This window comes from Hemitrygon akajei, chromosome 4, assembly GCF_048418815.1.
Source record: "Hemitrygon akajei chromosome 4, sHemAka1.3, whole genome shotgun sequence".
Taxonomy (NCBI): domain Eukaryota; kingdom Metazoa; phylum Chordata; class Chondrichthyes; order Myliobatiformes; family Dasyatidae; genus Hemitrygon; species Hemitrygon akajei.
Window position 1 is genome coordinate 56,021,858 of NC_133127.1, and position 24,487 is coordinate 56,046,344.

General features: G+C 38.0%; 2 protein-coding genes across 6 annotated transcripts in view; both read right to left on the reverse strand.

The window, feature by feature from the left end:
- LOC140726365 (janus kinase and microtubule-interacting protein 1-like) overlaps positions 1-24,487 on the reverse strand; it is a 395,420-nt gene that overhangs the window by 76,755 nt on the left and 294,178 nt on the right. For all 5 annotated transcript variants that reach the window (XM_073042649.1, XM_073042647.1, XM_073042648.1 and 2 more), the window contains 5 exons: positions 15,432-15,551; positions 10,491-10,619; positions 8,447-8,530; positions 3,373-3,435; positions 1,037-1,135 (listed from right to left, as the gene is read on the reverse strand). In XM_073042649.1, the coding sequence (XP_072898750.1) occupies positions 1,037-1,135; positions 3,373-3,435; positions 8,447-8,530; positions 10,491-10,619; positions 15,432-15,551 (495 nt within the window). The remainder of the gene's footprint in view (positions 1-1,036; positions 1,136-3,372; positions 3,436-8,446; positions 8,531-10,490; positions 10,620-15,431; positions 15,552-24,487) is intronic.
- Positions 15,437-23,435, reverse strand: LOC140726370 (uncharacterized). Its single transcript, XM_073042659.1, has 2 exons — positions 23,045-23,435; positions 15,437-15,551 (listed from the first exon to the last, which is right to left on the reverse strand). Exons 1-2 carry the CDS (start codon positions 23,148-23,150, stop codon positions 15,520-15,522), a joined length of 138 nt encoding a protein of 45 aa, XP_072898760.1. The 5' UTR covers positions 23,151-23,435; the 3' UTR covers positions 15,437-15,519.

The following is a 24,487-nucleotide window of genomic DNA, read 5'->3' on the forward strand; positions in this document are numbered from 1 at the left end:
CTACTGAAATGAACCAGATGGAAAAACAAGGATTTTGGAACTAAGTGGATTTCGGTAGAATCTTGGAAAAGCAGCGCGGTTCCCAAAATGATTGCCAAATAATAGATCGCATAAGCTTATGCAACAAAAAAATAAAACAAATCTTTCAGGTTAGTGATCCTGTATAGCTTTGAACTACATGGTTTGTGTCAGAATGAATGTTCATTTTATTGTACAGAGCAACAACATTAGTACAAATCAACAATCAAACAACGTATTTGGAGAAGTGATGGTATCAAACAATGTGATGGATATACTGCAAAGTAACTTCTGGTGCAAACAGATCATGAATTCCAAATATGGATCACAAAGAGTGATACCCTTTTGTTGTTGAATCAAATATTCTTTGCTTTTGACAAGCCAGCAGCATTCTTTCTCAGCATCACAGTTATTTTTAAAGCAGTTGCACCAAACTCATAGGTTATATTGCCGTATTATACTTTCCCAGCCTCTTTGCAGCTCCAGCACTGGAAGGAATATAGAATACATTCCAGTCATGTATAGATCAATGTGGCCAGGATAGGAAGCTCCTGGTTTTCTACCAGATTCTTCAAAGTAAAATAAAAACCTGAAGTGAAATGAGTGTGTTATAAACATAATATGCATAACAAAAGCAGATTCAAAGTATGTGAATATGATGAGCGATGTAAGGTTATGAAACATAAATGATGAATGCAAGTAGTAGCAAAAACAAAATAGCTTTATTAAATCTCCAAAAAAAATTATAATCTATTTATATAAATTATAATCTATTTATACATCTCAATTGTCTGCTAAAATCTTGTAATATATTCAAAGACTTCCTCTGGCATCAAAACTCCAGGCAGTAAAACAGCTTTTCATCTCTTCCAAAATTACACAACTGTGCATCAATAAAAGGCAGTGTTCATTAACGCTGTGGGACAAGTGGCCGCACAATGCATCAAAGCACAAAGGTTCTCCTTTTTGGTTCACACACTTCCGCTCCATTTGACACTTTACCAATGGAATGCCTTACTTCAAGCTCCAAGATTCTGAACTCCAGCAACTCATTCTGGTCTTTTGCATCTTGCACCTCATTCTGCAGTCTGAGTTCTTCAAGTTCCAATTTATGAATCTGAAAGAAAATTAGAAGCACATATAAATAATTTGGAACCTATCTAATGCAGGTTACATTAATTCTTTATTCACCAAATGTGACACTATGAAAATTTAAGGGGATTTCCCTGCACATAATCACAGTAATAATAATAATCAATGGTCTTCAGGATTTTGAAGCATGAATCTCCAGCCTGATTATGCAGCTCTTATAAAGCTGGAAAATCTAGTTCAATGATAACCCAGAACTTTAATGAAATCTGATATAACTGAATTTCTATGACCTTTGATGGAATTTTAAAAAACATTCTGTTAGAGGGAAAATCATTCACAGTTTGGAAAATTTGTTGGAGCCTTTGAAGTGACAACAGCAATTCATACCAATTTTTAAAAATTCAGTATGATTTCCCTTAAACTTACCAAGACACTGATCAGTGTGCACCAATAAAATGAGTAAAAGATTCACAATAGATACTTGGAATCTGTTTTCAGTCACAAAAATAAGGTTGATTTTGAAGCTTTCATCTCTGACCTTGAACCTATGGTCTGCAGTGCATGTATGTCTATATGCTGCTATATCACATCGCTATCCAATTATTCTTGGTTGGAAAATCTCCCAAGGATCATTCAAGAGAAATAATTAAAAATGCTTTGACATAAAACAGTATTTCATTCATTCACCATAAATTGAAAAAAATATTACATTTAAGTTCAGTTGTTATTAACTCGAAAAAGAACACAAGCAGGTTTTCAACAACATATGTTTCAAAAGAGTGCCATAAGCCTGCCTGATGCTCAGAAGATAACACATAAAAGACTCAAATTCAATGCCTTCACACAGCTTGTAATGACAGCTGGGGAAAATAGATCTATGGCACTGTAAAAGATTTTGGGGATAGATGTCACAGCAATCAGAATAAGGAAACTGAACTATCAATTAATTGATCAGATTACTCATACCAGAGAAGCCTTAGAATTTAATTTCAACCAGTTAAATAATTTGTAATGTTAAAGAAAACATGCTTCAGTAAGGGTAATCATGAAGACAGTCATAAAAATTTATGTGGTCCACTGATGTTTTTCAAGGGAAAAATTTGTTACCTTCTGCAAGGCATGGTCATTATGTGACTCTGGCCCCTCAGGAATATAATTGACTCTAGAATAGTTTGGTAAGTCATTCAGTTGCTTCCTAACTGCTAGTTGACTTGGAATAAGAACCTTTATCCTCTTAAGAACAAGAAATATTGGCTTTGATCATTTTGGGTACATCCTGAAAACTGAATGCACAAAGCAGCACAAAATGATATTCCCAGACACATAAAGAGACTTCAGATACTGAAAATGTTAAATAACACACACAAAATATTGGAACAAATCAGCAGGTCACACAGCATCTGTGGAGGGAAATAACCAGTTGACACTTCGGGCCAAGACTCTTCAGCAGGGCTAGAAAGAAATGGGGCAGATGCTAGGATAAGAAGGGGGGAATGCAAACTGGTAGGTGATGGGTGAAACCAGTTGCAGGGGAAGGTGAGAAGTTGGGGATTATGTAAGAAGCTGGGAGATAATAGATGGAAGAAGGCCTGTAGAATGAGGAAAATAATAGGAGAGAATGGAATAAAAGGAATAGGAGGAAGGAGGAAGAGAACTAGATAGAGGTGATGGGCAAGTCATGAGGCTGGGGGAGGAGAAGAGAGGGAGTGAGGTGGTAACCAGAATGGAATGGCTGAAGAGAGAAAATGGCGAGGGGAAAGGTGGGGGGGGGGGGGAGGAAAGGAGAAATTATCAGAAGTTGGAGAATTCAATGTTCATGTTATCAGGTTAGAGCCTACCTAAATTTATTTATTTCGCAATACAGTGCAGAGTAGGTCTATCAAGCCATGCCACCCAAGCAACCCTGGCAGAAGATGCCTGCAACCCCACAGTAGGCAGGAAATTCATCCCACACTCGCTCATATGTACACATCAGTCAGTCAATGTAATCTGAAGAGGACCAGTGACAATTGCAAACCATCAAGAAGTGAGACCTCCATAAGAAAAACACTAAAATGGCTCATATAAGCAACTGTTCACTATTGACAAGCTATCTTATTTCAATCAACCATGATTCTCAATGGTTTTCACGCCATTTCCAATCATTAATTCTGTCTGTCACAATTATGCTAATTGTCTGCACAAGAGATTAAGCAAGGGCTGGAGTGAAAAGTGTACAATTAATGAAGTGTGTGAAAATACTATTATTATTATATTTCTTACCTTCTCAACCAGTTCCTGGTTGCTTCTAAAAAGGAACTGTTTATCTTCCACCCATTTTGAATCCTAAAATATACAGAATAGCAAGAAACAAGAAAAAAATGCATTAAAAAATTAAAGTACAACAAATCAAAATCTTTAAAGATGAGCTGTATCTAACTGTGGGTGCAAACAAAGAAATATTTGAAAAATCTATGATCGTTTTATTTTGTAAAAAAGTTCCCTGAAATACAAACAGGTTTAAATTGAACTGCACGATACTAATGTGCAAAATCTAAACAATTCTTTGAGAGAAATATATATTTTGACTGTTATCTGCACAAAAGAATTATCACGTTATTGTTACCTCTTGCCCAGTTGAATTTATTGTAGTTAATGAAACTGTGCACATAGTATGCTATAGTATGACAATATGTATACATTTGTGTTTGTGACCAAAGACATTATTTCTATTTCTTGAGCTAAAACATAAGAATGGCAGCAGCCAATGCAATTTCATGAAAGAACAGAGCATGCTAATATTACACAGCACAACTTCTTTACAGAAGGTCTGAATGAATGAGAGAAAACCTGTTTTTCGAAGCTGTATCCCAAATGCAGTCTCTTTGTTGATCTAACTTTGCATTGCAATCACAAGAAATTTATTTTTTAACCATGACATGCAAACTCCATATTTGAAAGTTGGTTTTATGCAGGTTAAAACCTCTTTCTTTTTGTATTTTGTTTTAGCTGAATAAGCCTGGATAGATGAGGTTACAAAGAAGAGCAAAGCATTATGAAATACAACCAGTGAAGCTATCCAGGGTCTGCAGTCACTAAAAGTAAAACTGATTTTAAATTATCGAAGAACAGAGGGGAACTTTAATCAGTGAAGGTATTCTTTCTACGTATTGATTCTTTTTAAAGTTTCAATAAAGAGTTTTACTTACACTTCCAAATAAACAGAAGGAGAATTTTGGAAGTATGTGGGTGGTGAGGAAGGTAGAGGGGGAGAAACACAATACATAAACTAAAATAGTTTAACACATACTCAAAATAAAATTACAAGGCAAACCAAAATATTGTATTAATGCAGAATAAGAAAACTACAACCAATTCAATAAAGTTAGAAAAATGTAAGAATTTCAAACTGCAACTTAATAAATAATGATTAGTTTAAAATTGCTTGATATGTTTTCAATGCTTTAGGCAATAGACCCCAGAAAATAAGGAATAGGCAAAACCACTTCACATCTTGTATTGGATTGCTACATTCCATTTGTTGTTCATTCCACACTGGTAACCTGCTATGGAGGTAACTGCCATTACTGAACACTAAGTGTCTCGGAATGGTCACCCATCACCCATGATTTTGACTGGGATTCACATCATTCATACTGTTGGCACCTCCACATTCTCACATGAGAGCTGTTGCAAGGTCCCAGTGTATTAACTAAATAGATCTATGAAACCTATATACATTAAAATGGTTATCTACTTCTGTCACTAGACACGCATTGACCATGGGCTGGAGGAGTGGAAGGATTTTACACCCTGTTTTGGGCATGAATTTTAGAGGTCAATTACCCTTCATTGTTACAACTGCATAACATTCCTAAACAATGATATACTTCTTATATGATCATCAAATTTAATTTGCTGCTGCTCCTGTGGAGCACTTTGAAAGGTGTTTATGCACGGAAGGTTCTTATTTTATTTTATTTAATTTTTAAATTTATTTTATTTAGAGATACAGCATAGAACAGGCCTTTCCGGCCCAACACACCACGCTGCCCAGCAACCCACCTATTTAATGCTAATCCAATCACAGGATTAATTTACAATGACCAGTTAACCTACCAACTGGTACATCTTTAGACTGTGGGAGGAAACCAGAGCACAGGAAACCTGGAGTATACCCATGCAGTCATGGGGAGAAAGTACAAACTCCTTGGAGACAGCGCCAGAACTTAACTCCGAATTCCGATGACTCCTAGCTGTATTAGCGTTGTGCTAACTGCTAAGCTCCCATGGAACAACTGGCACTCTTGCATTATAAAACTTGGCCATTGTAACATGCACACTTACTGTATATTGCCCCTCAAAGCAGAAACAATCATTTCTCTTTTGGGAGAACCAATAAATCTAGCACATATATATTGAATGCCAAGACCCTTAAGAGTACTAAGGAACAGATGGGCCTTGGTGTACAACTTCAAGGATACCAGTAGTTGGCAGCACAGGGAGATAAGATAGTGATAAAAGCTTATGGGATACTTGTCTTCATTTGTCTGAGCAGGGAAGTAATACTACTATTATGATATATTGCACAAACCGCAGCTAAAGTGGAGTGTAGTGTGCAGAGATTATCCAGGATGCTGCATACAATGGAGTACTTCAGCTCTGATGAGAAACTGCCTAAATTAGACAGTAAGAAATATTTCACAGTAATAGGGGTGGTTGTAATGGAAGGTATAGGTTTAAGATAAGGGGTAAAAGGTTTGGATGGGAGACAAGAAAGAGTTTTCTTCACCCAGACAAAGGGTAGAATCTGCAGTGTACAGCCTGGGGGTGGTGCATGCAACTATTCTCACAACATTTAAGTTGCATTTAGGCAAACACTTCGATGGCCTCCGATGCCCAGGTCAGGAGAGGCTATCAGCTGGAAAATCAGGCTAGCATAGATGGGTGCCAGAGAGCAGATATTTGATGGGCTCAGACAGAATCGGTTTAATATCACTGGCATATGTTGTGAAATTTATTAACTTTGTAGCAGTAGTACAATGCAGTGCATAGTAATAGAGAAAAACCTGATTTACAGTAAGTATATCCATATTAAACAGTTAAAGTAAATAAGGAGAGCAAAAAAATAGAAATTAAAAACTCATGAGATAGTGTTCATGGGTTCAATGCCCATTCAGAAATCAGATGGCAGAAGGAAATGAGCTGTTTCTGAATTGTTGAGTGTGTGAATCAGGCTTCTGTGCGTTCTCCCTGATGGTAGCAATGAGAAGAGGGCATGTCCTGGGTGATGAGAATCCTTAGTGATGGACACTGCCTTTTTGATTTGGACTTGTTTCTGTATAGTATGAATCTGTGATTCTATGATGAAGCACATGTGAGACTGCACTGATGGCAATGGATCATTACATTCTTGACACTGTCAACAAAATAGACATCACATCCAGCTTTTGTCCAAGCCTCAAAATGGACAAATAAGGGATGACCTTCTTACAGATAAGTATACAGTACCTTTGCCTGGTGTACTGAGAAAGTAAACAGAGTGTGCTGTGGTACATCATACAAGTTTATACCTAATTTGCCCCAGTTCTGATTTAACAAAATCACTGTGCTGGTAGAGAGGGATCAACAAATAAAATCAGGAATCTAGTTCACCACATGTCCTTGCTATATCCTCACTGGATAGAGTTCAGTATTATCAGAGTGCCATTGCCTCCCTACATTTTTGTAACTGTGGAACACTTCTATTCCTTGATTCATGCCATTATTAAAATCCTACACTTTTTCAAAATGCAAGATTTATTTCACCAAATAATTTCTCTACTTAACCAGTTCCCCCCCCCCCCCCCCCATTTATAAGGAGGTTCCATCAATGTAGATTTGAGTGGGACAGAGTTTTGTTTTTGGCCACTTGCTCAACATGAGCACACACAGTCGACGTCATGTGTTTTAGGACATTTTCATGATTCAGTTCCATTGAAGTCAGTGCCACGCATTTGCACATAATACTGGTCTATTTTTCCCAGGTAATGAACAACCCCTTATCAACAGCTGTTCTGTACATAATGTTTACCCTTCACTTTGCTTAGAAATGATTCAAATCATGTCACCTATACAAATGACCAAAGCACTTGACATTGTCAAATGATCTGCAATATAAGTCAAGAACTTTAATCTACAACCTGTCAACCAAACATACTAAATACAAGACAGCTTCCAACTTACGCATTTACTATTTAAGTACCTCTTTTCCTAAATTTTATTTGAAAAGAAATGTAGAGTAACAAAGGGAAACCAAAAATAATAAGCAGCCACAATTCCTGGGCTTACTTTAAAAATCATAGTTACTAGAAATTCTCAGAGAGTTGAACATCATAGAAACAGGTCTTTGAGCCCACCATGTTTGGTTTCTCTGCACCAAACATCAAGCACCCATTTGCACTAATCACATTTTATTGTCCCCATCTACCCATCAACTAAAGGCAATTTACAGTGTCTAATCCACAAATCCTTTACGTATAGAAGGAAACCAGACATTCAGGAGAAAACCCAAGCAGTCTCAGGGAAAATGGCAGGCGGGATCAAAGGTCAGGGTTGAATCCAACTCAAAGAATACTAAAAGGCAGCAGCTTTATCAGCTCACTGCAAAGTTCAAATGAAATCTATTATTAAAGTATGTTTATGTCACTACATATTAACTTAAGATTAACCCTAACCCTAATGGATTTACAATAAAATGCTATGAAAAACTATACATAAACATACGAAAACCAAGAAGTAACCAATGTGAAAAGAAGCCAAACTGCAAATGAAAATAACATGAGTTGCACCACTGAGCACCCTACTCAGTATCAGGGTTAACAAGACAAGGATGGTTGAAACAAATTAATTTAATATTACAGCTTTGAAACTGATCTGAACAGAAACCAGGGAGGTTCAGGCTGACACTGATATATTTGCATTCAACAAAACTCATCAGTGGCCAAAACCTTCACTCCCAGAAGCTAAACGGCCATTCTGGAGCCAGGTATGAGATCACTAACAAAAGGAAAGTGTTCATTAATAAGCAAGGGAAGCAGAATAAGGACAGAGGTTAAATGTGTTTTTAGAAATTAATAAAATAATTTAGCTTCTTTTGTATAATTTGTCAGAATTCGTTCTCTGAAGTATGTTCAGCTGTGACGTATGCAATTACACCTATTATGATTTTGGGAAAGATGAAGCTGTGTTTAGTAAAAGGAAGGTGCAGATTTCATGAAGTCTCCAAGCAAGTTGAGACCTGTAGTTCATGACCCAGAATGCCAATGCACTATAGTACTACAGCCACTTCCATGTGGTATTGCTCAGAGCCTTTTACCTGTCCTTTCTCTGCGAGGGATTTTTCCAGATCTTCAATTTTAGCTTGACAGCGAAAAAGATCAGCTTGAAGTTGTTCACGAGTCTGTTAAAATACAATTGCAAATTTTTATAGAAATTTACAGTATAAAATTAAGCTATTTAGTAAATAGGTATTCCTTTTAATTTGCCACTGGAGCAATAATAACCCCAGTCCCACCACTCCCTTACAATGTTATTCATTCTTCCTCCAGAGAAAGCAACGGCTTTACTTCCTCAGAAGATATTCTCCGCTTTAATATCTCACCTAACACAAGTGTCTTCTAACCTCGCTTTGCACCAATTCAGAAGTGACACACTACAACAGACTTCATTTCCACTACAATAGACTTTGCTTTGCTTGCTTGTCCTAATTCTGTTCTTTCCTGTATAATTTTGTACAATTTATGTTGTTAACTTACCTTTTGTCTTGTGAATGTTTTGTATCTGACGTTACATGCTTGGGATGCTGCTGCAAGTAGGTTTTTCATTACACCTGCACATTCATGTAATCGTACACAAAAAAAACTCAGCTTTAAATTTAAAGGGGACCTGGGGGGGAATATTTTTTTCTTACACAAGAATGGTTGATAAATGGAACTCTCTTCTGGAGGAGATGGGGATATTTAGATAGGCACATGAATAGGAAACGTATGAAGGACACAGACCTAACGCAGGCAAATTGGATTAGTGCAGATGGGCAAAAAAATAGTAGTGCATGGAGGTGGTGTGCTGAAAGACATTTTCTGTGCTCTATCACTGAATGCATCAATGCACTTTCACAGGCTGATTTGTTTCTGGAATGACTGGTACTTTCACTGTATTTCCTGCAGGTTCATGTCAACATAGAGGGTATCCTCACATCAGCCATTCCAGTCTGGTTTGGTGCAGCGCCCTCTCACAATATATGAGAACTACAGTGAACTGTTAGGTCAACAGATCATAGGCTACAGTCTACCATCTCTGCAGGGCTCGTATGTGCCCAGGACAAAGAAGTGGGCAGGAAAGTCATTACAGACATTACCCATCCTGCAAACTAACATTTCCATAAGCTCCCTTCTGGAAAGGGCTATAGGACTATTAAAACAAAATGTTCACACTATCCTAAAAGCTTCTTCCTCCAGACAGTTAATTGGATCAACCATTCTAATTAGCCTGTCACTGCACGGTGGACACTTCATTTCACTTTTTATAATGCTGATTACTTTGTAAATACATGTAAATTATACTTTGGAGCGTAGAAGGTTGGGGGGGGGGACTTGACAGAGGTATTTAAAATTATGAGGGGATAGATACAGTTGATGTGGATAGGCTTTTTCCATTGAGAGTAGGGGAGATTCAAACAAGGGGACATGAGTTGAGAGTTAAGGGGCAAAAGTTTAGGGGTAACAGGAGGGGGAACTTCTTTACTCGAGAGTGGTAACTGTGTGGAATGAGCTTCCAGTAGAAGTGGTAGAGGCAGGTTGGATTTTGTCATTTAAAAAAAAAATTGGATAGGTATATGGACAGGAAAGGAAAGGAGGGTTATGGGCTGAGTGCAGGTCAGTGGGACTAGGTGAGAGTAAGCATTTGGCACGGACTAGGAGAGCCGAGATGGCCTGTTTCCACACTGTAATTGTTATATAGTTATATGGTTATATATGCTGGCGTTTATGTATTTTATGCACATTTTATTACAAACCCATCCTTTACCCTCTAACTTAATTTTTACATAATTCAGCATTCTTCATAATTGTTGAATGTTACTTTTTATTGTAAGTCACGTGTGACCAACACACCACAGCAAAATTCTAAGAGATATCAATATACAGTATAAGGCAAATTAAGTGCATCCTAGATGTTAAAAAAGATCTAAGTTTTCTGGATTTATTTGTGGCTACATGCTGGGTGGTTTGAGTGATGCGACATAGCTGAAAGGAGCTCCTAAACCCATGTTATGCTAAGAAGGGAGAAGAGTTGGAAAATGAAGACAGAGAGCTTCTGATGAAACAGCATCTCTCCAAGACATTTCTGCCTCTGTAACCTACCCGGGTTTCTCGCTCCACATCTAGTGTCCCACCAACTTGTTCCTGAAGCAGTGCATAAGCTCTCTGAAGAGCCTGATATTCTTGAGTAAGCTGGCGAAACCTCAGTTCGGACTCTTCTCTGTTTAGGACCTAGAAAAGAAGAAAAAAAGAAATGCAGGAACTGGGTTTGTTCATTTTTAATTGAAATCAAAACTTGCAAATTTTTTGGTTTAAGTATGCAATTCGCCAACTCTTCTGAAGCAAATGGAAATGAAGAAAAAGAGTGCAGCTGCTGAAAATCTGAAATAAAAAGTAGAAAATTCTCAGTCACCATCTCTGCTACCTAGACCAACTGATTTTTCTCTTTCTCACGTCTAATGACGACACACTCATCTAAAATATTAATTATCTTTTTCCCAGACACTGCCAAGATGTGCTCATATCTTTCAGCATTTTTTGATTTACCGTCTTTATATCAGGATAACTCATTTTTTCTTATCCTTCTAGCCTGCCAAGGAGGTTTCAGAATATGTTACAGAAACCCTAGAAACTTGGTCTGTTGCAACTGCCCCCATTAAGCTATCTTGACTCATCCTATAATAAACATTCCTTTTATTCAACCTTTCCTCCCAATCTTCTCACTGACTCATAACTAACTTTTATCTTTTTACGTCCCCAGTGATGACAAAAGATCACAGACCTGAAGTAACATCTCTTTCCCATATTTAATATAAAAAAAACAATTTGGGAGAAAGTTGTTAAGAAGGCATATGGTGTGTTGGCTTTTATCAACCGTGGGATTGAGTTCAAGAGCTGTGAGGTAATGTTAGACATATATAAGACCTTAGTCAGACCCCACTTGGAGTACTGTGTTCAGTTCTAGTCACCTCACTACAGGAAGGATGTGGATACTATAGAAAGTGCAGAGGAGATTTACAAAGATGTTGCCTCGATTGAAGGGTGTACCTTATGAGAATAGGTTGAGTAAATTTGGCCTTTTCTCCTTGGAGTGACGGAGGATGAGAGGTGACCTGACAGAGGTGTAAAAGATGATAAGGGGCATTGATCGTGTGGATAGCCAGAGGCTTTTTCCCAGGGCTGAAACAGCTTACACAAGGGGGCATAGTTTTAAGGTGCTTGTAAATAGGTACCGAGGGGATGTCAGGGGTAAGTTTTTCACACAGGGAGTGGTGGGTGTGTGGAATGCACTGCTGGTGGTGGAGGCGGATACAATAGGGTCTTTTAAGAGCCTCTTGCATAGGTACATGGAGCTTAGAAATATAGAGGACTATGTGCTAGGGAAATTCTAGGCAGTTTATGAGTAGGCTGTATGGTCAGCACAATATTGTGGGTCGAAGGCCCTGTAATGTATTGTAGATTTCTATGCTATTTTAGTTTGACTCTCTTGTCTTTGCACCTAATCATTTTCTACAACTGAGTTTTCCACCATTAATGTGTATCACTTCATTCTTTGTCAAATCAGGAAATCAGCTACGTGGCAGTTTCAGGAAATCCTGAACTTCATGGAACCCATCAAGAGTTCTTTAAGTACAACACACTGGAAGAACTCAGCAGGTAGGGCAGCATCCGTGGAAACGAGCAGTCAAGTTTCAGGCCGAGACAAATCGTCAGGACTGAAGAGGGAGGGGGCAGGGACCCCTGCCCCCGCCCCCCCCCCCCTTCAGTCCTGACAAAGGGTCTTAGCCCAAAAAGTTGACTGCTCGTTTCCATGGATGCTGCCCGACCTGTTGAGTTCCTCTTGTTGAGGACCTCAGTGTGTTGTACGTGTTGCTTTGACCACAGCATCTGCAGTGTACTTTGTATTTAAGATTTCTTTAAGGTTCTTCAGGTTATCCTGATCCCACGCACCCTTAGTAACAAGTGCAAAACATGTAATAGTGATTAGCTTTTGTATTCCTCTTCCAAATTTATGTTTCTCTAACTCTATATTTTCAGCTAGTGAGACATCTGACCTATCGTGCAAGTCCAAGCTTACTTGGAATAAATCAAATTCAAGTTCATGTTCAAATTTATTGTCATTTGACTACCTATATACAACCAAACCAAACAATATTCTTCTGGACCTCAGTGCACCCAAACTGTTGTTGTCAATTTCTTCCAAATCACCAGCACTATTGTTGGCCGAGTTAAGAGAGTGGTTTGGGGGAGGTGGTTTGGCTAAATTTCAAACCCCAGGTGGGCTGTCAAACTCATAAATTTTTTAAAAGTTAAGAATATTTCTGAAATATTATATATATATATTAACTGGGACACATCAGAACCAGTACATTTTGGCCAAATTAAGAGGCCACCCTGATTTGCCAGTTTCATGGAAATAATTAAAAGTAAAGAAAAAAAATACACAAACTACTGTTTGACTGAGTAACAATGTATGTATTTAAATGAAATACTGAACAACTTAGAACACTACCAATAACCCCGCAGTAACACAAGACTGTGCATTAGTACCTAATTGTTATCAATGGAGGAATTCATCTGCCAGATTCTGTTGATTGTAAATGGACAACATCAACAGAGACGCCTGGTGCAGATAACTAACTGCCTTCATACAATGCTTCAGACAATTGCATCCTCCAAATCTTCATTTTCATTGTAACATGCAAAATGATTGTCAATAGCTTCAAATTTCCTAACTTATTGAAGTTATGGAATCATTTCATTTTCATTCCCAACTGTTTCTGGTATTTCCAAGACTGAATGCTAGAAACTGTGGCGAGCAAAACCCTTCTGAATTTTCTCTCTGCTTATTCACGCCAACTATCAGTGACAAAAATCACTGCTTTTTGAACTGAGAAGTATGCAACTGACACTATTTAAAAGCTGATTTACTCTAAGCACGGTGTGGCATCTCAAAGCCACGCAAGTGCACGTGACTGGCTGATGAAGGGTCTCAGCCCAAAACGTTGACTATACTCTTTTCCATAGATGCTGCTTGGCCTGCTGAAATCCTCCAGCATTTTCCATGCGCTGCTTGGAGTTCCAGCACCTGCATACATTCTCTTGTTAGTTAAAAACTGTTTGGCAACAGTCTCCTGCCCCAATTAAGCAGCGTAGTGTCCCAAATAATTGAAAACTGGGAAATCCTGTATATTTTCTTGATTTAGCTCTTGAACTTTACGAGCTGTCTCAAATAAGTGGCGTGATTAACCAACAGCCCAATTAACCAGAATCCAATGTCACTGTCTGTACAGCCCTTTCAATTAATTGGGGCACTGTGTCTGTTGATCCATGTCCCGGGTAAATAAAAGATGAACAATTTATTTTCCCAGGCACTTTGTGTGTATGCCTCTCATTGTTTCCTGTCCCACAGGACTCCTAATATGTATAAAATAAACATCACGTTTACGATTTAGTGGGCATAACACAATGATGATCGATGAGAAAAGTTGATTGGCAAGATATGAGGCAAGCAAAGGAGCAGATTTGAAGCCAATGTGGTGGCATACACCAGCAAAAATGATGAACCAGTTCTCCCCATCAAGATCAGGAGCAGTATGTTACTCACATCATTACTTCCAAGTTGAACCCTCTCATATTTATAATTACACTTACAACATCCCCCATCTCCACCTCCATCTCGACAGCCAGCTCAAGTGGCCAATCACATGTTAATAAGACTGAGTAGTCTAATCACTTCACTGCTCTTCTGTCAGGTTTATTTCAAATTTAATCAGCCGCATCAAAAATTTCTCAGCCCTCTTAGAACAGCATTGGCTGTATCCTGAGTGGAACAGCGAGGCAAGAAAAATAGAAAATGGCAAACGGTATTCTAGATATCCTCAATGTCGTCTCATCAGGCTGCACAGAAGTCTCCTCAGAACAATAAAGATAGCCAGCACCATTGGGGTAAGTATGATGTACAACCCTGGTGTCTGCACAGGCATTAGAGCAAATGTGCAGCTTCCTGAAGAGTCAGAAGAGATAAGAACTACCTGGAATGCCCTCTGCTGTCTCAACGTGACAAAAAGGACCACAACAGCAGAGACCTATAAATGAAGTCTACAAATTTGATCCACTCAACTAAAAAAGCATAAAGTAGCATTGGAGACAGTCCAAAAGAGATTCATCAGGCTAATTCCTGGATGAGGATGAGCCAAGAGAGCCTGGGCAATTTATGTCTGTATTAATTTTTGCTTAGAATAAAGGGTGAAGTTATTTGAACATAGATATAAGAGAGGCTTGACAGAATTAATGCCAAGATGTTTTCTTCAGTGGAAGAATCACAAACAATAAGATGTAGCTACAAAATTAGAGCCCGTGCACTGAGATGCATAGAAGTTTCTTCTCTGGAATTCAGAGGATGGTGGAGGTCAGATTATTAGAAATATTTAAAGTGAAGATAAATAAATACTTCAAAAATCGAGGAATTGAGGATTGTGGGGAAGTGGCACAGAAGAGAAGTTGAGGTCAGCGAAGATGATCCATAATCTAACTGTATGGTGGAGCAGGCATGAGTGGCGTGAAGATCTACTCCTGCTCCAATTTTCTAATGATCATGTGTCCTTGTGAGTGATTGGGAACTCCTCAGGTAGAGTTAATGATATTGCTGAGCTTTCCACTGATTCCACCAATGAAAAGAATGCAAAAGGCAAAATATTTTCAAGCACTTGGAAGGAAAAAGGCAAGCTTCTGTAAAGAGCAGAGTTTCTCTCAGAGTCTTTAATGTTTTCAATTGTTCACAAATATTGTTATGTATTTCCAGCACTTTCTGCCTTAGTCTAGTAATTCGCACTGCTTTTAAGCATGTACAGTTGTCAATCAGAGATCTTTTCTTTGTTAAGCTAAGTGGTAAACCTATTGGCAATGCAAATACATAATGAAGTTTAATTCATTTTTAAAAACCTTTACAGGCCAACATTCAATCCAATTCACTGCTGAATGCATTTTAGTATCCATTCAATTCCAGCTAGATGTCCAGACAAACACAATAAATTCACTCACCTCTTCCAATTCTTCTTCCGGAGTTGCTGGTGTCCTATCAGTTGTACACGAGGCTAATGAAGAGGTTTCTGAATCTACTGATTCTTCATCAAATCCAAAAAATGTCTCTACAACATGCCTCTGAAAAAGAAGAAAATAAAACATGAGAAAAGTTTACTCATTCGCAAGGTGCTCCCGAGCATCATTAATTAGGTTGCACAGTCCTTCAACTCTCCTTTGTGCTCCTAACTCAAAATCAATACATTGTAGAGCAAGTAATGTCAGGCAATTTGTCTCGTTACTTAGCTCAGAAGTAGTTTTAGTAGAGCTGTTGGGGTGTAATCGTTTGCTATTGGATAAAATATATTCTTGAGAAAGGAAGATGTCAGCGATGAGATATTAAATGGGTTTCACAACAGACAACAATGAAAGTGAATGTTTTGAGTAGCCTCTTTGAACAGTCTTTTTCACGATGTATTATAAAGGTGAGGAATACAATGATTATTTAGCTACATCATATTTCAGATTATGCAGAGGCCTTAACTACCATTTCAAAACTTACCTGAATACCACTTCATCTACAGTAACTATTAAAGTGTCCAATCATTTTAGAAATAATTTTATTTAAAAAAAAATAATCATTTGTGCAAAACTTTTAAGTTGATCCTAAATAGACTGAATACATAATATTACACCCCATATAAAACTTCCCATCACATATTCTGGTATTCTCACTCCAAATGCAAATGAGCCTCCAAATATCTCTAGAAATGAGCAGATAACGTTTGGACAACACATTTGGTTTACCATTACATGCTTTTGGTTGACTGATTCTGAACAGTCAGAGGTCTAAAAGTACCAGCCTAGCTTCACAACAGTGAGAACACACCCGTATGAACAGAATGGTAAAGCCATCATTATGAACAGCATCAAAAATAATTCTAGCAACTATCTCCTGGCCGTAAGTAGTACTTGAAAACCTGACAAGTTCAGAACTGATAAAGGCATCAGTGAAGTTGTTCTTTACATTTAACAAATGGTATACTTGGCCTCTCAAGAGGCCAAGAGAGGATTATTGTTCCCTTTGTTCTACATGAAAAATTAAAAGCAATTTCATATATTTTTAATGAACTGGTTGTACACTATGCCACAGGAATTTATAAGCTGTGCTCTCTCAAAGGCTTTGAGCTTTGTCAGATAGTCAAACAATGATTTATCTCTACTTGACCCCTTCATTATATGAATCAGAGAAAGCCTCGTATTTCAGAATGAAAACAGAAAAGTCTAGAAATCTATTGTGTGATACATTTTTAACATTCCTTTACAGGATATAAGCAGCACAGCCAAATTCTGGTTGCGATGAAAATATAATTGTACCATTTTCTACAGCACGAGAGATTCTGCACATGCTGGAAATCCAGAGCAAAATCACACAAAATTCTAGAGGAACTCAGCCATTGAGGCAGCATCTATGGAGAGGAAAACTAAGTCGACGTTTTGGGCAGAGACCCCTTATCAGGACTGACCTGCTGAGTTCCTCCAGCATTTTGTGGATGGTGCTTTTTGTTGACTCATTGTAGAGCCTATAAGATATAAGAGCAGAACTAGGCCATTTTACCCATCGAGACCATCATGGCTGATCCAACTTTCCTCTTAGCCACAATCTCGGCCTTCCTCTCCACATCCTTTCATACTCTGATCAAACAAGACTCTATCAAGCTCTGCACTAAATGTACATAGAGACTTGGCCTCCACAGCTACCTCCAGCCAAGAATTCCACAGATCCACCACTCTCTGGCTAAAGAAATTCCTCCTCATCGGTTTCAGATGGAGTCCTCACAACATATTAGATAGGAAATTATAGGAGTTTGTCTCAATAATTACGAGCCAAGGACAATAGCTTGAAGATCCTTACTGTTCCAGTCCTTCTCTATGGCTGAGGTTTTGGAGTTGGGACATGCTATAGCAGCATATCCGACACCTCGGAACTGGGTGGAAAGCAACCTAACCTTGATTATGAGGGGCTGCCTAACAAAGGGAAGGCAGCATGCTATCACTATAATATCGTGTGCTATAGCACGTGTTTCTTGGCAAAATCCTTCAAAAGCATGACTCGTTTGTTTCATATTAGAGTAACAGCCTGAACTTGAGGCACAAAAGAAAGGTTAGGGTGGGGGAGAAAAAATTGTTGGGCATCCAGCAAAGGATAATTGGTAATACAGTCCAGCTGTTTTCACTTAAAGGCAAATTGAGAAAACATGAACGATATCTGAGCTTTACATTTTGATGTCCTGGAGATTCTGGTCCAGGTGAATGGAAAGATGTTCCATGAGCCAGCATGACAACAATGTTCAGGCTTCATCAGTTAAATCAGTCAATCTTCTCTCCCACCTTCACCAAAAGAATGGTTCCTTCAACTTAACACCTTAAGCAATGACTGAGTGAAATCAGAAGTCAAGTCAAGTCAAGTCAATTTTTATTGTCATTTCGACCATAACTGCTGGTACAGTGCATAATAAAAATGAGACAACGTTTCTCAGGACCATGGTGTTACATGACACAGTACAAAAAGTAGACTGAACTATGTAATAAAAAAAAACACAGAGAAAGCTACACTAGACTACAGACCTACACTGGACTGCATAAAATGCACAAAAACAGTGCAGGCATTACAATAAATAATAAACAGGACAATAGGGCAAGGTGTCAGTCCAGGCTTCAGGTATTGAGGAGTCTAATAGCTTGGGGGAAGAAACTGTTATATAGTCTGGTCATGACAGCCTGAATGCTTTGGAGCCTTTTCCAATATGGCAGGAGGAAGAAGAGATTGTATGAAGGGTGCATGGGGTCCTTCATAATGCTGTTTGCTTTTTGGATGCAGCGTGTAGTGTAAATGTCCGTGATGGCGGGAAGAGAGACTGCGATGATCTTCTCAGCTGACCTCACTATCCGCTGCAGGGTCTTGCAATCCGAGATGGTGCAATTTCCAAACCAGGCAGTGATGCAGCTGCTCAGGATGCTCTCAATACAACCCCTGTATAATGTGATGAGGATGGGGGGTGGGAGATGGACTTTCCTCAGCCTTTACAAAAAGTAGAGATGCTGCTGGGCTTTCTTTGCTATGGAGCTGGTGCTGAGAGACCAGGTGAGATTCTCCGTCAGGTGAACACCAAGAAATTTGGTGCTCTTTACGATGTCTACTGAGGAGCCATCAATGTTCAGCGGGGAGTGGTCGCTCTGTGCCCTCCTGAAGTCAACAACCATCTCTTTTGTTTTGTTCACATTCAGAGACAGGTTGTTGGCTCTGCACCAGTCCGTTAGCCGCTGCACCTCCTCTCTGTAAGATGACTCGTCGTTCTTGCTGATGAGACCCACCACGGTTGTGTCATCGGCAAACTTGATGATGTGGTTCGAGCTGTGTGTTGCAGCACAGTCGTGGGTCAGCAGAGTAAACAGCAGTGGACTGAGCATGCAGCCCTGGGGAGCAAAACTATCAGACAAGGATCAGACTAGAAATTTCTTCCCCACAGGTAAGGTAGATGAACAGACCAGATACCTTGTAGTGAAGTTCTATTATATTGCAAGAACTATGGAGAGACTCAGCTGAAAGTTTAAAACTTCTGTTGAATTGTGCTCTAGTCATTGAAGTTTAAAACAAAGAACCTAGTTTGTCACAAGGTGGATAACCTCTGAAAACCACAATTCACTTCTCTGGAGCAATCTCTGGATCAAAGCGATTTTGCTTCCAGTGTCACCTCTGCTGACAGACTCTGATATAATCTGATCAGGTAGACCTAACAAGACGAATTTCCTTTCCTTCATTCGACTGTAATAGTGGGATGAAAATAACAGGAGATATGGTAGGAGTCACAGCTGGATTAAGCAAGATTGCAATTACAATTCCACTCCATACATAAACTATTTAAGGTACTGGTAAAATTAGTCAATATTGGATTAAAAAGAATACCGGTTTTCTTTTGCTTTACAGATTATCTGCATACGTTCACATTCTATGAGCAAGCAGCAATAAATGTTGAATTCCTTTTGTTTCTAATGTAACAGGAAAACTAATGTGTGCCTTGAAGCAAAATATTGAAATACTGTTTATATAATAATAAAGATATATTTACGGCATGATGCATAAATCTCATTTCAATTTTTCCTTGGGAAACCAGACTACAAGCAATAATTACACTATGAACTCCTTTCAGGCCAAAAGCAATTTATTAGTTTAGTGAACATCAAGAAAGAAACACACTGAATAATAAATCAAAACTAAAGCATATTTACACTTCTATAAAATTGCTAGATTGCATATTTCCATTGAAGAACTGGAAAAGCATGAAATCAAATATTGTTTCCATAATAAAATAAAAGCCCAACATTAAATCATCCAACAAACAAACACATTTAGGATTATGCTAAATGTCGGCAGTACTCTCAGCGGTTCCAATAATCATATAAACTTCATTAGCTTGGCTCTTGGGATTTTGCCAGCCCACTCAAAGGGTTTTTGAGCCATGCAAGAATAATTAATGTAAACACCGGCTGCAGTTTTCAACAACAAATCCCTTGAAACTAACTTGTTTAACTTATATAATGACTGTATAGAGTAATTGACCAAAGTGTAAACAACTTAATTAAGATTCAGACCTATATCAGAAAAGTTAAAAAAAATCTACAATACAAAATATTCCAAATAGCTTCAAAACAAAATAGATTTTTTGAAAAACAATCACACAACAGACTTAAATTTAAACAACACCAGGTATCTCTATGAGGCAGACAAAGACAAAAATCAGGTTTAATTTTGGTGCTGAAACTATATAGCCTGCAATTTTCCAGAAGGAACAAGAAGAAATAAATGACATTCAAAATAATTCTGAGCTCTTTCATTGATTGGACTTACATTTAATTAGGTGTTTTTTTACTTCAATGAGACTAAAATTAGAAAAACAAACTGTGGGGCTGCTAATTTATTTGTCACTTGGTTTACATACTGCATACTGTATATAACAATATCAGAGCATGCTCTCATGAATGCAATTTATCAGATATTGTCAGCCAGCAATTGTATTGATTAAAAATATCTATCATCACAGCAGTTGTTCTAAAAACTAACGTGTGAATATGGTCAAAATTATCAAATCATTTGAATGGCCAAATACAAAAAGTGAGAACTTAATTGGGAAACCACAGGACACATAATTCATATAATATTGAGGAAAATCTTAACTTGTTAAATATCAGAGGTTCTTTATTTCTGCTTATCAAAACATAATTTAATATTTCATGAAAAGTTTAATATCTACCTCCAGAGTGCTAAAGACAACTGTTCAATAATTTCATGTCTAAACTTTCATAGACAGATTCAAGATGGAACGTGTTGGAGTGTGAACGTCCAGCCATATGTAAAAGTCACGTTAGTGAAGAGGCAGTCAGGAGAAGAAAACTGCAGGGAGGAAAAACTGATGAAGCAAAACAAGACAAAAGAAAACAATCCTATGCTGAGTCATGTAGTGAGGATTCAGCTCAGTGATGAGTTCAGGGAATTAAGTTACAGTGTACAACTGGGGAAATCTCAGCTCTGTTCTCCACAGTTTAACAGTGCCAAATGCTTTTCTCCCCTACACAATAGGTATCTTTTATGAAGTATATTTTTGATAGGAAAAAGAAGAAGATGAGTATGTTATTTCACAAAAGGTGGCATGTCATAGGGTTATTCATACTTCTAACATACACATACATCCCACTTCCTTCCTACATTTACCTAGCAGTGTTAAAATGGCTTTATAGATTAGATATACAATTACAATAATATAATTGCCTGTGAAATTAACCCATGAATGCTTATTATATCGCTTTGACATTCTCACCTAGGCTAGGATAATAAAATGTAGATTAGTTTGTTCTCAGCAAATTGACATTGCCTGTAACGCCATTGGCAGGTGGGTCATAGAAAAACATCACAATTTATATATTAATATAATGAATAATTCCTGTTGATTTTGAGTATGTGTACAACTTTTTGACTAATGATTTTGTCACCCCCTCCTTACGTTTTTAAGGCCAGGTGCAACATTTTGATTGCCATTAATTTAATCTTATTTGTTTAAAATCAGAATAATATGCATTGGTGAATGTGCTTTAATCTGAATTTTGCAGGCATCATATTGAGAGATGCCAGTATTGAAAATGAAGTGTTGAGTGTCAGTAGTAATTGTTCTCGTCAGATAGCATGATTAAAAGATACAATGCGGTAAACCATAAACGTAATACAACTCTAGTTTCCCATATCAGCAAACAGAGCTATACTGCTGGTTTACAGATTGTAAAGACACATAGGGAAATTAAGCATCCCTTCTCCTGAACTTCTGCATCACAAGTGCAATCTCTGAAAAGTTAATGGCAAGTATGCCCTGGCCAACTACAACTTTTGGCAACAAAACTTGCACTGCAGTGAATTTCAACATCCAACAGACAAAAGGAATCATGTCTCACTTCTCTAAAATAGATTAACAAGTCTATATGTCAGAAACAAAAGGCTACCTCAACGTACAGAGCTCAACCATTTTGAGCTCAGACTGACAGTATCAGCATTCATACTGATGATTAACTTAGATCTTGGTCTCATTTTAACCTCCTCATTCCAGGTTTTAGCTGTCAGAATGGTTTAACAATTAAAGGATATACAATTTGCCATAAAGCATAAATGCAGGACTCTGTATCCAGAATCTAAGGACAATTATTTATTCATTTCCCACACAATTCATGTCAGTAAGCAGAGGAAAACTATTAAATAATACAGGGTCCCAGCTGTTATGATGGACTTTGACACTGTCAGAACTCGTAGATGTATGTTAACTTGAGTATTACTTGAAAGTCTACCTGACCTGAGAGGTCAAGTCCCCACACAATCACAACCACCAAAGGGAATACTGATTTTTCCAGTTGAAGTTTAAACCCATCCATAAAAAGAGCCAGACAGAGGTCGTGATTGAGTGCACTGAAATTACCCGGTCTACAGGCAATGCTGTTCATTAAATAGCTTCCCTTTGCCTCAACTGTACATCAATCACTCAGCATTGCGATTTCACTAGTCAATTTCAGACAAGATTAGCACTTCTAAGTATATCGGTGAGGCGCAGTGAAATACATTTTTTAAAAGAATCATTTGCATTCTCTGTATAGGTGGTTTTAAATTCAAATACTGTAGATGTTGCTTTGGATTTTCAGTCATGTCAAACAAAGTGAAAAAGCTAATTTCCATTTCTGATTTTCAAAGTGTTACTTCCATAACATCGATTTCTTGCTCTTAATTTACTTTGACATCATATCATTCAATAAAAGAAACTCAAACCGTGCAGCTGGTATTACGTTTAATACAAGAAAAAGCATTACATACAAATAGATAAAGATATTTTAAATACTAATTAATTCATACTAATGGCCTCCAAAAGATACATTTCTATTTAAAGTCAAGAATACATCACAAGATAACATTTCACACAGCTAGCTGGTGTGAGCAAACTTTCTCAGAAAAACCCAGTTCATTTGTACAATCACTTCAATAATTGCATCCCATGTTACTCAGTGAATAACTTATGATTCATTTGCTGGAAGGACAATCTTACCTTCATGCTTGTAAGTCATTTCTTGGCAGCCAGAGAAATACAGACAAACCAAAGCACATAAACAGATGAAACAGGAAAAATACAGAACTATCAGTAAATATTCCATTTTAATGCTCGATATAGTTTGCACTGCCTCTAATACTGAGACATTGTTCAGCCTGCATTAATACAAGGAAGATGGAAAAATCAATTACTATCTTATGTATATCAAAGAGGGAAGGGGAAAAAAACTAGTTCTCTCTAACTGCAAATATCACTGCAAAAATATTCAGCTCTTGTCTTTTATCACCCCTGCTCTAGCGCTGCTTGCTTCAGACTAAAAACATAGGGAAATATAAGCATGCATTTGCAATGCCAATACTACTCAGGGCTTTCATGAAACGCCCTCTTGGGTCTTCTGGCTCCTCCTCCTGTTTCACAGCATCATTAGCACTGCTGATTTTGTGCAATAAAACTCTCATTACTGGCCAATTTTTCACACACCACTCCAATGAACGAGAGCAGCGAGCTCCATGATTTACAGGAGTAATATGAAAATTATGTTACATTTAACATTCAGAACAGAAAAAAGGCATCAAATTTTCTTTTTCTTTTAGTCGCTTTTGATTACAACAGAAAAAATGATCCACAAAGCATAAAAAAATCTGCAGAAAAAAATGTTAAGAAAGGTGCAAAGGGTCTACGTAGTTCAATTGACATTATATATAAAAAACAGCATGGTCTTATACAGACAATTAAAACTAAGAAATATAAAAGGCCACAAAGGAATGATTAAAATCAGCACACAGGCACTGACTATAAAATGGCAGTAATCACTTTGCATCAATGTACATCAGGGAGACAAACAAGATGACATAGTAATAGAGCAGACTATAAAAGATCAGAGTGCCCAACTTACTGCTTGTTGGGTCGTCGAGTTACCTGGAATGGATTCCCAACTGCAAACTTCTGCAGCGGGTCACTTCCCAAAAAAATAATGAGGTCCAGTGAAGCACAAGCCCTTTCTGATTGTAAAAGGTGGAACTGCTGTAACAACTGGTTCAGCAAACCCCCAGATAGCTGTCTCAGGTACCAAAGAGACTACATGTTGGTGAATGTCTCTGATATTGCCAAGCATTAGAGTCATCGAGAAGGACAACACAGAAACAGGCCCTTCAGCCCATCCAATCCATGCCGAAACTATTGAGACTGCCTTCTCTCTCTGACCATCGCTCTCCATACACCCTACTATCCACACTTCTCTTAAACATTGAAATCAACCTCGCATCACCACTTGATCTGGCAACTCATTCCACATTCTCATGATCCTCTCAGTGAAGACATTTCTCCTCATGTTCCACTTGAATTTTTCACCTTTTTAACCGTAACCCATGGTTGTAGTCCCACCCAATTTCAGTGGAAAAAGCCTGCTTGCATTATATACCCCTCATAATTTTGCATACC